The sequence below is a fragment of the Drosophila kikkawai genome, chromosome 2R (assembly GCF_030179895.1).
Source record: "Drosophila kikkawai strain 14028-0561.14 chromosome 2R, DkikHiC1v2, whole genome shotgun sequence".
Lineage (NCBI taxonomy): Eukaryota > Metazoa > Arthropoda > Insecta > Diptera > Drosophilidae > Drosophila > Drosophila kikkawai.
Window position 1 is genome coordinate 25,820,711 of NC_091729.1, and position 15,175 is coordinate 25,835,885.

The 15,175-nt window shown below is 46.5% G+C and overlaps 5 protein-coding genes across 5 annotated transcripts; 3 read left to right on the forward strand and 2 right to left on the reverse strand.

The window, feature by feature from the left end:
• The first annotated feature begins 480 nt into the window (after positions 1-480).
• On the forward strand, positions 481-2,114 carry LOC108072366 (tektin-B1). Its single transcript, XM_017163460.3, has 3 exons — positions 481-805; positions 866-1,297; positions 1,353-2,114. The coding sequence occupies exons 1-3, from the start codon at positions 594-596 to the stop codon at positions 2,005-2,007; spliced, it is 1,299 nt and encodes a 432-aa protein (XP_017018949.1). The 5' UTR covers positions 481-593; the 3' UTR covers positions 2,008-2,114.
• Art7 (arginine methyltransferase 7) lies at positions 2,019-4,356 on the reverse strand. The gene is made up of 3 exons (XM_017163459.2): positions 2,634-4,356; positions 2,422-2,573; positions 2,019-2,366 (listed from the first exon to the last, which is right to left on the reverse strand). Exons 1-3 carry the CDS (start codon positions 4,335-4,337, stop codon positions 2,111-2,113), a joined length of 2,112 nt encoding a protein of 703 aa, XP_017018948.1. The 5' UTR covers positions 4,338-4,356; the 3' UTR covers positions 2,019-2,110.
• Positions 4,357-4,700: 344 nt separating this feature from the next.
• LOC108072300 (putative gustatory receptor 59b) lies at positions 4,701-6,478 on the reverse strand. Its single transcript, XM_017163367.2, has 2 exons — positions 5,585-6,478; positions 4,701-5,060 (listed from the first exon to the last, which is right to left on the reverse strand). Exons 1-2 carry the CDS (start codon positions 6,476-6,478, stop codon positions 4,701-4,703), a joined length of 1,254 nt encoding a protein of 417 aa, XP_017018856.2.
• A 1,690-nt stretch (positions 6,479-8,168) lies between these two features.
• LOC108072233 (Gustatory receptor 59a) lies at positions 8,169-9,327 on the forward strand. The gene is made up of 2 exons (XM_017163295.1): positions 8,169-9,107; positions 9,169-9,327. The coding sequence occupies exons 1-2, from the start codon at positions 8,169-8,171 to the stop codon at positions 9,325-9,327; spliced, it is 1,098 nt and encodes a 365-aa protein (XP_017018784.1).
• A 1,199-nt stretch (positions 9,328-10,526) lies between these two features.
• Positions 10,527-11,689, forward strand: Gr59b (Gustatory receptor 59b). The gene is made up of 2 exons (XM_017163294.1): positions 10,527-11,468; positions 11,525-11,689. Exons 1-2 carry the CDS (start codon positions 10,527-10,529, stop codon positions 11,687-11,689), a joined length of 1,107 nt encoding a protein of 368 aa, XP_017018783.1.
• The last annotated feature ends 3,486 nt before the right edge of the window (positions 11,690-15,175 follow it).

Below are 15,175 nucleotides of genomic sequence, written 5' to 3' on the forward strand. Positions count from 1 at the left end.
ACATTGATTTCACCATCTTTTATTGATTTATATTTGTGTGTTCCATCAATTACATTTACATATTTAAATTGCATTTATAAATATTTTAATTATTTACGCCTGCTGCAGGGCTTTAACTAGCTCGGAGCCAAGATCCGATCACCGTCCTCCACTGCCATCGGGTTGAGATCTGTCATCCCAGCTGCTAAATAATGTAACCCCTTATTGTCCAAAGATTCTTTCTAGAATAATTTCGTTAAGATAGCTTCTTGACTTGTGGGGGAAAAATACCGTTAAACGAACCATAAACTTAATAGAGAAATCAATAATTTTATAATAAAACAACATATTCCCTTGAAAATCAAAGCCCTTTCTGTTACCATAACAATTTCCTTACCTCTGAAAATAAAACAAATCCCATCAGGTCGTCCCTGACAATGACCCACACGGACTCCTTGGAGATCTAGTGTTCCTTGAACAAACAAGCTCTGGAAATCAATCTTTCAGGCACACCCTTCGGCTCAGTCTGAGAGTTCTCTAGTGGAGAACACACCAATTTTCTGTAATTAGTGGAAATATAAAACTAGTTGGTAATTCTTTTGTTACTTTCCGCCATGGCGTTACATTCGGTGGTCACGATGGAGAAGCCGATGCAGCACATCTCGCTGACGGACTGGTATGCCCGGGTCAACCAGATGCGCAATATTGCCGATGCCCGGCGGTCGGATGCCTTTGCCATCCGTCACTCCTCCCGGTCGCTGAGGAATGAGACCAGGATCGAGGGCGATTGGGCCAACTACGAGACCAATGAGAGCCTGACCGATCGGTGAGTTCAAAGAAGGAAGATAAGGCTATCCAATGAGTAATCTCTGCATCATCTCTGCAGCATTTCTGAGCTGAACCGCTGGCGGGACATCCTAGAGAAGTCCTTCGAGCGCATCATTCGCGAGATTGACATGCTGCAGGAGGAGAAGAACGCCACCGAGCGAGAGCTGGAAGCGCTGGCGGGACCCATTTCGGTGATTGCCGAGTGCCTCACCATGCGCGACGGCCGCCTGGGCTCTGAGATCACCTACGACGAGGCCGACACAGAGATCAAGAACGAGCTGGCCGTGCTGGAGAACAACCAGCGACTGCTGGCGGATCGCTGCCAGAAGGCGTGGGAGAAGCTCTGCCGGCTGGAGGAGGTGCGCTTCAAGATCGGCCTGGAAATTGAGAACAAAGTGGAGGCGGTGGAGATGGACAAGTCGCAGCTGGCCCTCGACCGCAACTCGGCGAATATCTCCTACAAGCCGGATCCCACCAGGAACCCCAAGAAGTGAGTTTGCTCTATCGTATTCCCAGGTCCTTGCCTTAATCCAATCACTGTCCAGCTCGTGCTCCTACGAAACCTGGCTGGAGAACGTCAAGAACATGAAGCTGCTGGCCGAGAACGAGCTGGCCGACACATACGCCATCCGGGAGGCCCTGTTCGTATGCCGCGAGAAGGCCCGCAACATGCTGCAGTCGCAGCAGGATCGGGCGGAGCACAGCATCCGCAAGCGGATCTTCGAGACGCAGCGGGCCAGAAACGAACTGGAGTGGCAGCAGCTCAAGATGAAGGAGGAGATGGAGAAGGCGGTGTGCGAGATTCGCAACTCGGAGCAGGCGCTGCGCGACAAGACGGATGCCCTGAAGCTGGCCGAGACGCGCCTCGAGAACCGTGCCCAGCGCTCCGGCATGGAGCTGTGCATGGACCAGGCCCACGACATGCTCTGCCTGGAGGTGGAGAAGCTGCGTGAGATCCGTCGCCGGCTGATGGCCAAGATCGACGAGAGCAAGAGCAACTTCAACTTGCTGGAGGAGCATGGCAAGCGCATCGACACGGATCTGGAGAACAAGCAGCATTCGCTGATGACCGACATTCGGGCCCTGGACCTCCGCATGCGCCTGAAAGGCGGCGAGTTCGGCGCCAAGACGACAAATCCATCGCAAACGGACAGAAACATCACGCTGACTCGCATGGAGAAAGAGATACCCAAGGACTAGACTGGACTAAATGGTTTTTATCACTCGTATTCGATGTGTTCCCTGACTTGCATTCTGCGTTTTCAATTGTCCAAAATTTTTGTGAATAAATTCGGAAGGATTCCTAAGGCTTTTTTGGTTTAAAACTAAAGTTTAGCTCGCCCAGAAGGGGCCTGAAGTCCGTGCTCCAGTCTAAGCTGCTTATGGCCTCTTTTGTGGTCCTGGGAAAGTGTACTCCTTGGCGCACGAACATGTCCCACTGGACAAACTCGCCAGGCGTGACAGGTTCACTGGGGCCAGAGCTTACTATGGATCTGGGACTGCCATCGTCTGTTAGCTGCCAGTCCACCCACAAGGCCACGCCATTGCAGCTGCCGGGACTGAAAAGGAGAGAGCATTCAGCGGGTTTTATATTTAAAAAGTAAAAGGACTCACTGCTTCAGCTCTATGCTGCCTTTGAGGTGCATCTCCTCACTGAACTTGCTAAAGTCCACGCTGAGCACTTGCTGGGGCGGGGCCAGGGCACGGCAGGGATACTCCCACAAGGGCTGGGCCTCGACAAGGGACACGGCCTGCTCGGCGGATCTCTTCAAGAAATAATTAGAAATAAAAACTAGCTAACAAATCCCTCTGTAAGCCCCACTCACCTCTACCATTTCGTCGAACAAACGCAGATCAAAGCCCTCGCAGCTGCCTATGGGTGCTCGTATCTTGTGCAGATCCAGAAACTCCACGGGCAAGGCATAGATCCTTGCCGAGCAGGGCGAAATCTTTACTCCACTCGACAGCTTATCCTTGATTTTCAGCAGCAAAGAACCAAAGTAAAAGTTGTCCCACGGTAGGATGGCATTCAGGAAGTAAGGCTCCGCAAAGATATGCGTCAGACTGGCCAACTGGGAGGCCTCCACCTCCTCCAGCTTGTCCACAAACTGCACATTCTTGAGCTCGTTGTGCTTTACGATGGACTCCAGCAGGCGGCGCGAGAAGCGATGCGGTTCGTGGAGCTTCACAGAGGCCGCTCCCAGGGCAGAGCTCGCCAGACCCAGCAGGCAGCCGTTGCCGAGGACCAGCACACGGGACTGGCCCGCCTCTAGGCTTTCTTCCAGGTAGCGCAGGTAGCGCTTGTTGCGCGGCGACTGATTCATCTGGCCGATCCGGCTGCGCGAGTAGGTCATGTGCAGGTCACAGGAGCACGTGTGCCGCCGCACCGCCTTGGCGGGCTTCTCTGCGCGGGCGTCGAACCACAGCGAGTACTCGTCATGGTGGCAGCTCAGGTGAAAGGCCTGGCCTGCCTCGAGCAGCTGCAGCGGCTTGGGTATGTAGTAGATGGCCTGCATCCAGTGATCCCGCCAGGGCACCACGTTGGCCAGCGGCAGATCTTTCCCCTTGGAGGCCAGCTCCTTGATATCCGGGTGCGCCCAGTAGGGAGCGCAGCTGAGTAGGATATCGCCGCCGTCGTCCAGATGGATGTCCCACCAGTAGAAGACCACCTCGGCGGCTCCCGGCTGCTTGGATTGCAGCCGCAGCAGCTGTTCCCGCTGCTTCTCGCGGGGCGCCTTGCGCTGAAAGTCAAACTGGAAGATCTCCACGGGATCGGTGAGCGGGCGGAAGCTGGACGGCGGCAGCTGCGACAACTGGACATCGTGCAGGGCCGCCTCCCCCTGGCAGGCCTTCAGCTGCTCCGGCGGACGCAGCAGCGCCTCCCCGTCCAAGTTGGGCAGCGTCTTCAGGCTGTTCCACTGTGCCGCCAGCGGGGTCTGGGCGACCTGGGCATAGCAACGGGCGCGGGCGGGAATGCAGAGGGCGTCCTCGGTGAGCAGCTCGTCGTGTGCATGGTTATAGATGCTAATAGCTCCCTCGCCAATCAGCTCCGTGTCCAGCAACTCCGCCACCAGCAGATTGGCCTTGCGCGGCATATCCTCACCTATGAGGATCTCCGTGGAACGCTTCCGGATGAGCCGCACCTTGTCGCCGGCACCGTTCGCCTCCAGAATCTTGGCCGCACAATTGGCCATCGGCAGGAAGGCCTCGCAGGCGGTCACTGTGTCCGCCCCCGCCTCCAGGGCCATCATGGAGAGGATGCCCGTCCCGGTGCCAATGTCCAGGACGTGCACTTCCCTGCCGGCGGACCGCATTTCCCCGATGGTCTTCCTCAGCGCCGCAAAGTACTTCTGATTGCGCTCCCAGTCGTGCAGCATGTCGCCGAATCCGGCGTTGGCCACCTCCTGGTGGTAGTCGTAGTCGTCCTCCCGCTCCTGCCATGTATTCTCGCCGGTGATGGGGTTGATTACTTGCGAGAAGCAGGACATTTTGCGCAGAAAACGTGATTTAAAACGTGAAATTATAAACATTAAGCCGGCCGAACAGCTGTTTTAGGGATGCGAAAACATCGATATATCGGTCTCATGTGACACGGTAATCGATATTTTTGCACGACTAAAACTATCGATGTATTGGTTCGAAACCAGAATTACTTTTGGCAGCTGTGACCGAAAAGTCTGGCAACACTGCATTACTTTGTGGTGATCGGTAATCGATATGTATCGAGATCTCTACTTCCGTTTTGCAACCCTGTGTTCGTTATTCCGTTTCCGCAATAAAAAAAAATGGCTTTTGTGTTGTTTTTAATTAAAATTTATTGATATTTGCGTTGTTTAATGCTAAATTAACTAGTATAATTGTTAAATATAAATCCTCGGTGGTGATTTGTGATGTCAGAAATCTTGATCGATCCTTCGTTTGACGCCGGCCAGCATTTTGGCGCGATGACGCAGTTGCAGATGCCGCAGGCCGCAGCTTCTGGCCAGAGGAGTCTCATCGTCGCTCCTCTTCCTGGACATCCTGTGGCGCGTTGGAAATGCGCTGGTGGATGGCATGCTTGTTCTGGCGTCCTTCTGTTGGGCAGATCGAGTGTTGACCATGTAGTCCAGGAGCGAGAAACCCAGCACCAGGAGCAGCAGGCAAGCGGGATTGAACTGCATGAACGACAGAGGACCTTCTTCCATTTTGATGCGTTGCGTGTGTTGACAGATCGAAGTGCGAATTGCGAATGATGTAAGGAGTCCCAGGACACGCTGTATTTATGTGGAAACAGGTAAGTTTCAGTTGCACAGATTTCCTATTGCGCAGGTAGGATAGGGGTGGGGTGCATACATATGTACCTGTTCTTTGCCCCAAAGAAAGGGTCACACTTGTGTTTGTAAACAAGATCATAAAACTTAATCCCTTTGTTTTGATGCATTTCTTGGGTTTATCAAAAGGTGAAAGGATTATCATATATTGAGCAAGCCATGTTGCGTGTTTAATCATGTCCAAGGAGGTGTAGTTTTTATAAAGTTACAAGGAAATAAACGGTTTATTTATATTTTTTTAGTTCTTTTCGTAATCTTCCCTCAGTATGAGATAAAATTGCATAAGCAGTGTGGAGCTGGATATTATAAATCCCATCATTTGTAGCCATTGGTTCCTATTGGCCGAATATAGTCCACAGATCTTTAGATTAAGCCGCAAGCTGCTTTTATAAATCAAAAAATCACCTAGCTATAAGTATGATAAAATATTTAAATTCATTAAATATTTATTGTGAGTACGAAATTACCTCTTGGGACATTTTGCCCTCGCTTACTTCGTCCATCGGCTGACACTGATATCTTAGGCTCAGCTCACAGATGAACTCGTCGAGGAAAACGTCCACAGTTCGCACAAAAAGAATTAACGCCGCATGCACGGCAAGAGGAGTTATTCCTTTAAACATGAAAATAAGTCCCACGTAGCCGTATATAATGGTGGAGACTATATAGTCCAGTCGGCAGACGACCATCTGGACACCATAGATCCTGTTTATCCTATAGGCCATGCTACCGAAAAGCAAATGAAGGGACCAAAGATTCTTGATCTCTCCTTCAAGCGCCCTTCCCGAACAGAGTTGTTGGTTTACAAAATCGTAGCCCCTGGCTATTTGCCAAACGGAGGCAAAGTAAAAGTACGATGTTAAGTTTAAGAAGCTGTAGCTAAGGTTGACCAGACAAGCTATCAGGAAACCCGATTTTATAAAAAGCACCGATGCCATTACACCGAAGCTCAAGTAAGCGGATGTAAAGGACTTTAATAGAAGCAGCCTTCGCAGCTGTGGGTTCGATGTCAGTTCAGCTTGTTCCATTTTCCGAGTCAGGCGATCGGTCAAGTCGAGCAGGTCTATTACCAAGCTGTCCCGCTGGCATCGCGAGACCAGAATATAGGCCACAACCGCATAGTTGACCAAGTGAAGAATAAACGGAACTATATACATCTTCCCGGGCAGCCAAGGCGATATCATCAATTCAGTGGCTATATCCCAGAAAACAAATGGCAAAGTACAGATGAGGACCACGTTCAGGATCACGGCATATGCCTGGGTTATCCACGATTGCTGAAATCTGCCATTGGTCAGACGGTAGGACGTCATGCCTAAAAGCAGCCCGTAGCCATGGTAGATCTTCCCGAGAGTTAACATTTTCTAAAGCCGGCACTTATTATACTAAACTCTAAAAACCGCCGGAGTGGTATTTTCTCCTTTGAATTAAATATAAATAAGGTAATCCGTAACCGCTATCGAAGATGTTCAGAATTACCAAATTTAAATTAATAGAAAGCCGTTCTATAGGCATTAATCTGCTGATGGAATCGACTGATTCGCTTGCAAAGGTCGTGAAAAGTGCAGCGTTGCAGAGTTCGTTTCAGTTGTAGTTCGACACCCGAGGACTGCGGATGCAATGGAGAGACTACTCGGGTTCTTTCAAGGCTACGCCCTTCTCCTCGGCTTGACCTCCTACAAAGTGGTCGATGGAAAATATCGGCAAACTTGGTTAACGCAGGCCTATGCCTTGGCCCTGAACGTGGTCGTCGTATCCGTTCTACCGTGTGTTTTCTGGAGAATAGCCTGGGGAATGGCGTCTGCACCCTGGCTGCCGGATATAATGCTTCTAGCTCCTTTTATTCTCTATTCAGTCAACTACGCCAACATAGTATATATCCTGACCTCGCGATTCTATCGGGACAGCATGCTAATAGACCTACTGGACTTGAGTAATGCTTTAAGCCGAAAAATGGAGCAAGCTGGAAGGCAAAGGAACCCAAGGCTTCAGAGACTCCTAAGCCTTAAAACCTTTACACTCGTTTATTTGTTTGTTGCTCCATTCGTCCCACTAGTTTTGGTCAGCTGTGAATCTCTGGATTCTGTAATTGTCACTGTTGCCTACAGCATCCTGAATGCCACCACGTACTTTTACTTTGCTTCCTTCTGGCAAATCGCCAGAGGCTTTGTGTATGTCAACGAGGAAATGGATAGGCTTATCGCTTGCGGATCAAGGTTGAACTCCGAGGAGCTTAGTGATCTCTGGTCCCTCCACTCTACTCTCAGTCGCATGGCACACAGGATAAACAGGATCTATGGACTCCAGATGATCGTTTCACGGCTTGATTTCGTTATATACAGCATCATCTTCGGATATGTGGGCGTAATTTACCTGCATGAAGGCATAACCCTTATTAAGTTTTATGCGGCCCTAATTTATTTGGTGCGAACAGCGGACTTTTTCTTGAATGATTTTATATGTGAATTAACCATCCGATATCAGAGCCATCCCAGACACGAAATAATCGAGGGGGTAATGTCCCAGGAGGTGAGTTAGCATACATAATAAATATTTAAAATCAACAATTTTTACTTCAATTATAGCTAAGTGATTATCTGATTTATGAGACCAGCCTGCGCTTAAATTTAAAGGTCTGTGGACTCTATATGGCGAATCAAACCCAGTGGCTTCGAACGATGGAAGTCATAGTGTCCAACTCTATGCTGCTCCTGCAATTCTATCTGATTCTCAGTGAAGATGTTATGAAAGATGCATTAGAAAAATTCTCTTGGTACGAATAATACATATTAAAATACATAATACATATTATAATAAATCAATATATGGCGCAAAAGTTGTTAATGTGTTTCTTCCTTCAAATGAAAACTCGGCTTGCTTAGAGCGGCAGCCACTCCCCAGGGAATTTCATCGATGTCCGACCGCTGTTTCAATTAACGCAGATTTTGATCTGTCTATAAAATAAACACTTGGCTTAATTGGTCCTCGCGAAGCCATCGGCTTCAGTTGCAGTGCGAAGCTCCTGGAGGTCGGTTCACTCTAAGGATGTCAATGCGGCGGATTGCTCTGATATATAATCGATACGTCATGGTCATCGGCATGACCTCGTACCTTGCCGTCGGCGGGGTATTCAAGCAAACGAAGATAACCCAGGCGTATGCCCTGGTAATCAACGCCTTCACCTTGGTCCTGCTGCCGAAGGCTCTATGGGAAGCGTCCCAGAGTATGATAATGGCCGGGTGGCTGCCACCGTTTATGTGGATAATTCCCTACATTCAGAACTCTATAAGCTACGCCGTGATTGCCTATACCTTGATTTCAAGATGCTATCGAGACGCCATGCTGTTGGATCTGGAACTTGTGATAAAGCAATTGAACCGTGAGATGTCGCGAACGGGAAAGCAGATGAACTCCAAGTTGCAAAGGATCTTTTTACTGAAAACCTTTACTTTGACGTATTTGTGTTGCGCCTACATAATGGCCATATTTTTTTGGCGATGGGGGGACTCCTGGATTTATTTAATGAAGACATTGCTAATGAACATGTCCTTCAACATCCTCATTGCCAGCACCTATTTCTACTTTGTGACCCTCTGGCAAATAGCCCGGGGCTACGACTTTGTAAATCAGCGATTGCAGGAGATTACTACATCTGAATGGGATGACTTGAAGGAACAAGTTGAGGAACTTCGGAGCCTCTGGGCTTTGCATACAAATCTCAGCCGGACAGCCAAGCGCATAAATCGGCACTATGGACCACAAATGCTCGCCTCGCGATTCGATCACTTTATTTTCTCAATTATGAACGGATATATGGGCATGATCTACGCACACCGTCCAGGTGGTTCATCGGTTGAGAAGGTCTACGGATTCTTTCTCTACATAATACGAAGCCTGGACTTCTTTCTCAACGATTACATTTGCGATTTGATGACTCAATACCAGAGCGAGCCCAAAAGCACCCTTACCGAGGGCCACATGTCCAAGGAGGTGAATTGACATTAAGTGTGAATTATAATATCTCTGGCCTAAAGTCAACTTTAAATTTCAGCTCAGTTCCTACGTGATCTATGAACACAGCATTAGGCTTAATTTGCTGGTCTGTGGACTGTATCCGGCCAATAGGAATAGATGGCTGCACATGATCATTTCTATCATTGTCCATTCCATCTTGCTGCTGCAATTTCATATGGTTATGAACCAGAAATAGGGTTTTAATTTCTTTTTTATCATTTGTTTATAATAATAATTATGTAATGCTCTTAAATCCTTGCGTAACAAAATATATACACCAGAATGGGAAATACGACTAGACATGACCACTTTAGAATATTAAGAGATGGGAGCGAAGACATTTTACGACGTTTTTCTTAAACAAGAAATCCAGATCTAGTTCGGATTGTGTCATATATCCTTTGGTATACATGCACTTCAACTGTTGGAGTGACTTTACATCTCTGATAATTATATTGTAGTAACAAGTCATACGCAACTTAAAAGAACCCAGTTTCCGTAAGTCAGTTGCAGTTGCAGTTCCTTGAATTCGGTTATTCAGTAAATTACAAAATGAAGAAACTACTGGCTCTCTGTCACGTCTACCTTCTAGTCATCGGCTTGACCTCCTATAGACTTGTGAATGACAGGTTTCGGCAAACTAGAATGACGCAGATTTACGCATGGACTGTAAACATATTTCTATTAGCAGTGCTGCCCTATTGTTTTTGGATTGCCTCGATTCATGCCTCGTCGCTCGACGTACTGCCACGTCTCACCGAATTGGCACCCTTCGCCTTTAATGTGGTCAAGTATGCCATAATCTTCTACACTGTGGCCTCTCGGAGTTGCAGAGACCGAATGCTTTTGGACATACAAACAATCACCATTCAATTGGACACGACGTGGAATAAAATCGAGCTCAAAGCTGTGGAGATTGCTCTACCTGAAGATCTTCTTAGTGCTCTACCAAACGCTGACAAGCAATTTGATGCCAATCGTGTTCGGGCTTCAAAAGAGCATTCGTCTGGCAGCTGTTTTCGTTCACTTTGGGTACATTACCTTGGTCGGATCCTCGTTTTGCTACTTTATGTCGTTTTGGCACATTGCCCAAGGCTTTGATTTCATCAATCGGAGCATAGAAAAGCTCATTAGGGATCCAAGACCGCGCTCAATTTCTTGCATGTGGAAAATGCACATCGGTCTCAGTCGAACAGCGCGAAGGATAAATACTTATAATTGAGTAATATCATGCACAAACCCATAGAAGCTATATTTAAGCGAATCTATCTGTCTGTTTGTTGTGAATCTTGAACACACCTCTCATAGATAAAAGCACTTTATTTTATTACCAAAGCCTAATGACCTCAGTTGAGCACCGAAGCTCGTCGAAAAAGGACGTCGGCGTACGTGGCCATGATTAATTCGCTGGTGAACTTATATTTCAGCTATTCGCTGGCTATTGGGATAACCTCGCATCGCTTCGTCAAGCAGAGGTTTCGCAGTTCCATATTTTCGCGATACTATGCTCTGATCGCGAATATCCTCACCCTTACATTGCTGCCCTTGGTTATGTGGCATACTCGGGCCGTTTTTCAGACCAAGGGCAACTTTCCGCAACTCATCCTAATCACGTACAATGTGAGGTACTTGGTGACCTACAGTGTCATCGTATATACGATCTTATCGCGAGGATTTCGGGACACGGCCTTCAAGGAAATGGAGCCATTGCTGCTGAATCTACTTAAGGAAGAGGAGCGTTGTGGGCAACAAGATGTTAGACGATCTCTGATGATTATGCTGTATGCCAAGTTCTTTACGATAGTCTGGCTGTGCCTCACGGATTCATTTTTCTTGTTTTACTCGATTGAGACCTTCAACTTTTTGATGATAGCCAGATTTGTTTTCCTGAGCAATGGCAACAATGTGCTGCTCATGGTGCCAATGGGCTACTTTCTCGGCCTGTGGCACATTGCCCGGGGCTTGGATTTCGTCAATCGACGCTTGGATGCTATTATAACATTGTCGTCAAGATCGCCTCGTGACCTGGAGGAGCTGCAGCACCTGTGGTCACTACATTCGGCTCTGACCAAGACAGCCATCAATATTAACAAGATCTACGGCCCCCAGATGTTGGCCTCTCGGTTCGACAACTTTATAATCGGTGTGATCCAAGCGTACTGGGGTGCCTTCTTCTCCTTTAGCATATCGACACCAATTTTCTGGTTGATCTACGGCACCATTAGCTATAACATGCGATCCCTGGACTACTATCTCATTGACCACATGTGCGATGTGATTGTGGAGTATCAGAGCGCGGCTCGGCATGCCTGGAGCGAGCATCGCTGGTCGAAGGAGGTAGTTTGATGTGACTTGAAGATAGCAGTAATTGGTAAAAAATTAAATATTTTTAGATAAGTGCCTTGGTGACCTATACCAACAGTCTGAAGCTGGAACTATGGACCTGCGGACTGTATCAACCGAATCGAAGTCTGTGGTTCGGCATGACCACCAGCGTGTGGTATTATATCTTAATGCTGTTGCAGTTTCATCTGGTTATGGGAAATTTAAAAAAATAGTTTAAACTAACAACATTGTAAGATATTAATCAGAGCTTTCGCACAAAGTCCAAGAAATACCGGTTGCCAGCAGTCTAAATTTAAACCGGAATCGAAGCTTTCACCTCTCTATCTGTTTCTTGTCTACTTAAATGGACATTAAAAATGTCAACTCGCCTTGCCTAATTGCTACACTTTGTGGGTAATCGCAGACAGATTGATTTAGCTTAATCTGCCATTAGAATGCCCTGCAACTATTGTGTATTCCTTAATCATTTCCTGTACGTCTCTGCCAAGAATTTATTAGAACGATTTCAATGCTCACGTTTGAACTGTACGTTTGGATGAATGGCAACAAAACAAGGCTACGTTCTGGCAGGAGCCAATAATTTCCTATTCGATAATTTCCAAATGAATGCGTTCAGCAAATAAATTCTGCTTTGACAGCACTCGCAGTTGAAATTTAAAACGAAATCACGTTTTGCTGTTGCATACTTTTTGGCGTATGCACATCTGCTCTACGTTGTACGTGATGAAAGTTGTGTCATAAACACACACACACACACACACACGCAGGCATTCTTAGTTGGGAAATTGTGGAACTGGCAGCAGGTGAAAGGGTCGAGAGAGAGAGAGAGAGAGAAAGAGTTAAGGGATGCATAAATAAAATGAAAAATAAAATAAATCAAAACATAATTTTTGCAATAAATCCAGTTTTTACCAAAAAATAAAAACTGTATGCTGAATGCAAATCTAATTCCTTTTTGCCCAAGTTTTTGCACTATTCTATTTTGCGGTTTCTACAATTTATAAGCGAGTTATGCAATTTCCCCTTTACAATCGGCTTAAAAGTAAATCCTATTTGCAAAATAAAAAATAACACGTTTCAAACGTAGTTTAAAACTCAATTTTTGTATTTTTAATTGAACGTTTTAGGACATTTTTGGGGAACTCTTTGAATGTTTAAATTAATGCAAATTAAAGCTAAAATGTTTAAATGTTTATTTTCATTTATGTTTATAAATAAATGCAAATATTTCTTATTAAATTATCAAATCTGAAAATAATCAAGTGACTATTATATTCCTCCTATAAACTATTACCTTGAGGCATTTTCCCCCAATGGAAAATCAGTGCTGTAAATATATTAACATGATTTGAATTCGCATCGGGACACGTCAACGCAATTATGTTGGATAACAAGAGTCAAGATTTATTGTGTCCGCCGAATTCGAGGAGCAAACATCTATATATATATATATGTACATACGCACACGTAACGGATGCGTCGGCTGTACGCCCATTGCCGGCATGGAGGTGGGCGTGTCCCGTCGCTTGACAATTGTCAAAATCATCGCCATAACTCACGTGTTGCCAGCAGCAGAAACAAATGCATCGGGCATCGATGGAGGAGGAGTGGGGATCGGGCGCCGGGCATCGCCGACAATTTCAATTGAAGCAGATTTGCTCAAAATGCAAATTACGCCATGATTTACATTCCGATTGACATATTTTAGGCGAACAGTTTGCACTCCATTGGCATTGCTGCCTCGTCCTTCCCCCCCTCATTCTTGGTAACGCCCTTTACGTGTTGCCGAAAAGAATCCTTGATTTAGTCATCCGACGACTGACGACTGGCTGACTGGCAGGATGTAAATTGCCTGGGATTAGACAATTGTTTGATTTTTCAGAGGGGCGGAAAAAGGACCTCTCTTTGGAATCGAGAAAAAGAGTTATTCGTAAGGGATTTGATGTACTAATTCAATCAAGTCAAGGTATTCAAGAAATTCAATGTTAAAAGCATAAAATATCCATTTTTTCTAGTTACTTTTATATTACAAAATTTTAAATTAAGGAATCCTATTATAGAGCTAATTTTTCATATAAAAATCAGACAAAGGACTTCCTTGGCCTTTGTCTGATATAATCTGTAGAGAAACCACAGAACTCTTACAGATATGCCAATAAAATTCTTATTTATATGGGAACCTAGCTATGTCATTACTGACGGACACATATCCTGCCTGAGCCAGGTCTTCTGGCTTCGCCATTGCGCCAGCAACGGGCAGCATCATAAAACTGCTGAAAGGACATAAACGCGTTATTATATTATGCCTTTGAAAGCCCATGACTTGCAGGCGCCGCCATGAATGGAAAGGCCAATGGAGGAGCATGCACACGACATGGAGAGGACACAATGGATGAACATCAATGCCAGAGCCGCGACATTGAATGGCCAGTGGCTGGAGCCAGGGACAGACTCGCTCGCGACCATCAATGCAACTTTGAGTCAACGTCAACAGCGGCGAAAGAAGCTATTCAGCTTAACTTGCATTCTCGGGTCCTGCTGCCGCCTGCTCTCTCTCTCTGCCCGAAGGACATACATAAATTCAAAAAATAACAATATGAGGATAAGATGTCCTCCAGATGTGTGTGTGTGTGCGACCAAAAGTCAGAGGAGAGCTAAGGACAGCTCAAGATGCCGGGGCAAGCAAAAAGTTTTTAATGATGCCGCAAAGTCGTTGAACCAAGTTCGATGCACATTCACAGGCTTTGACCCGGCTTTGGTGTCCTTCGAGGACCAAGACATCGTCGAAGACTGCTGGCTGCATTGATTTACTTGCGGCTCAGCGGGAAATGTATGCCACAGCTGTGGCGAAACCAAATTTTTGGGGCCAAGTGAAAGTTCATTTTGGGCTGCAAAGTTTCTTGCCTGCCCCCCCGCAAGATGTTGGCATTTTTCCAGCTGCAAAAGTTAAATTCATCACATACTTTGACCTTTTAAGCAGGGAATTTCTTAATAAATTAAGGAGATTTCAAACTTAAACCGCATATCATTGGGCTTGGCCCTTCTTCCAGTCATAAACAAAACACATTGATTGTTTGGAGTCACAAGAATTATTGAATCTAGTTTATTTTACATTAAAAATAGTTTAGAATTATTTAAGTAAAGCTTGGTAAAGCTATTTAGCCATAGAAGCCACCATAGCCTCCGTTAGAGACAGCCGACGCGCTTGCTTGTGCAGAGGACGATGCGCCGCCAAAGCCGCCGCCAAAACCACCGCGGTTAAAACCGTAGCCAGGATATCCGCCACCGAAGCCGCCGGGATATCCGCCATATCCACCGCCGAAGCCTGGGAATCCACCCCCATAGTACTGAGGAGCGGGCACCGCCTCCAGGACACTGAGGAGTCCGAAAATCACAAAGACGAACACGACGACGGCAGCACGCATCTTGGATGTTGGTTTATACTCTAGATCGGTACGTTTGAAACTGTGGATCACTTTCGCAGCGGCGGCCCGCTTTATAAACAGATTTCGGTGCGTGGTTCAACAACCTGCTCGTCTGGTTCTGGAGGCGGTGTCAGGTGGTGCTCCATTCTCTCCAATTAATCCATCGCCATCGAAATGACACAATTCACGGCGAAAACAAAGCAAACCAAAACAAAATATCGATGACCATCCCCTCGGGGAGACCAGTTTTCTCGCAGATATTGGGGGTTAACC

Coding starts and splice junctions, on each gene's coding strand:
- LOC108072366 (XM_017163460.3), top strand. CDS start 594: ATGGCGTTACATTCGGTGGTCACGATGGAGAAGCCGATGCAGCACATC. Junction 806..865: donor AATGAGAGCCTGACCGATCG/GTGAGTTCAAAG, acceptor TCATCTCTGCAG/CATTTCTGAGCTGAACCGCT. Junction 1,298..1,352: donor CCCACCAGGAACCCCAAGAA/GTGAGTTTGCTC, acceptor ATCACTGTCCAG/CTCGTGCTCCTACGAAACCT.
- Art7 (XM_017163459.2), bottom strand. CDS start 4,337: ATGTTTATAATTTCACGTTTTAAATCACGTTTTCTGCGCAAAATGTCC. Junction 2,574..2,633: donor TGTTCGACGAAATGGTAGAG/GTGAGTGGGGCT, acceptor TATTTCTTGAAG/AGATCCGCCGAGCAGGCCGT. Junction 2,367..2,421: donor GGCAGCATAGAGCTGAAGCA/GTGAGTCCTTTT, acceptor TCTCCTTTTCAG/TCCCGGCAGCTGCAATGGCG.
- LOC108072300 (XM_017163367.2), bottom strand. CDS start 6,478: ATGTTAACTCTCGGGAAGATCTACCATGGCTACGGGCTGCTTTTAGGC. Junction 5,061..5,584: donor AGGGCAAAATGTCCCAAGAG/GTAATTTCGTAC, acceptor ACATAAATACAG/CGTGTCCTGGGACTCCTTAC.
- LOC108072233 (XM_017163295.1), top strand. CDS start 8,169: ATGCGGCGGATTGCTCTGATATATAATCGATACGTCATGGTCATCGGC. Junction 9,108..9,168: donor AGGGCCACATGTCCAAGGAG/GTGAATTGACAT, acceptor TTTAAATTTCAG/CTCAGTTCCTACGTGATCTA.
- Gr59b (XM_017163294.1), top strand. CDS start 10,527: ATGATTAATTCGCTGGTGAACTTATATTTCAGCTATTCGCTGGCTATT. Junction 11,469..11,524: donor AGCATCGCTGGTCGAAGGAG/GTAGTTTGATGT, acceptor AAATATTTTTAG/ATAAGTGCCTTGGTGACCTA.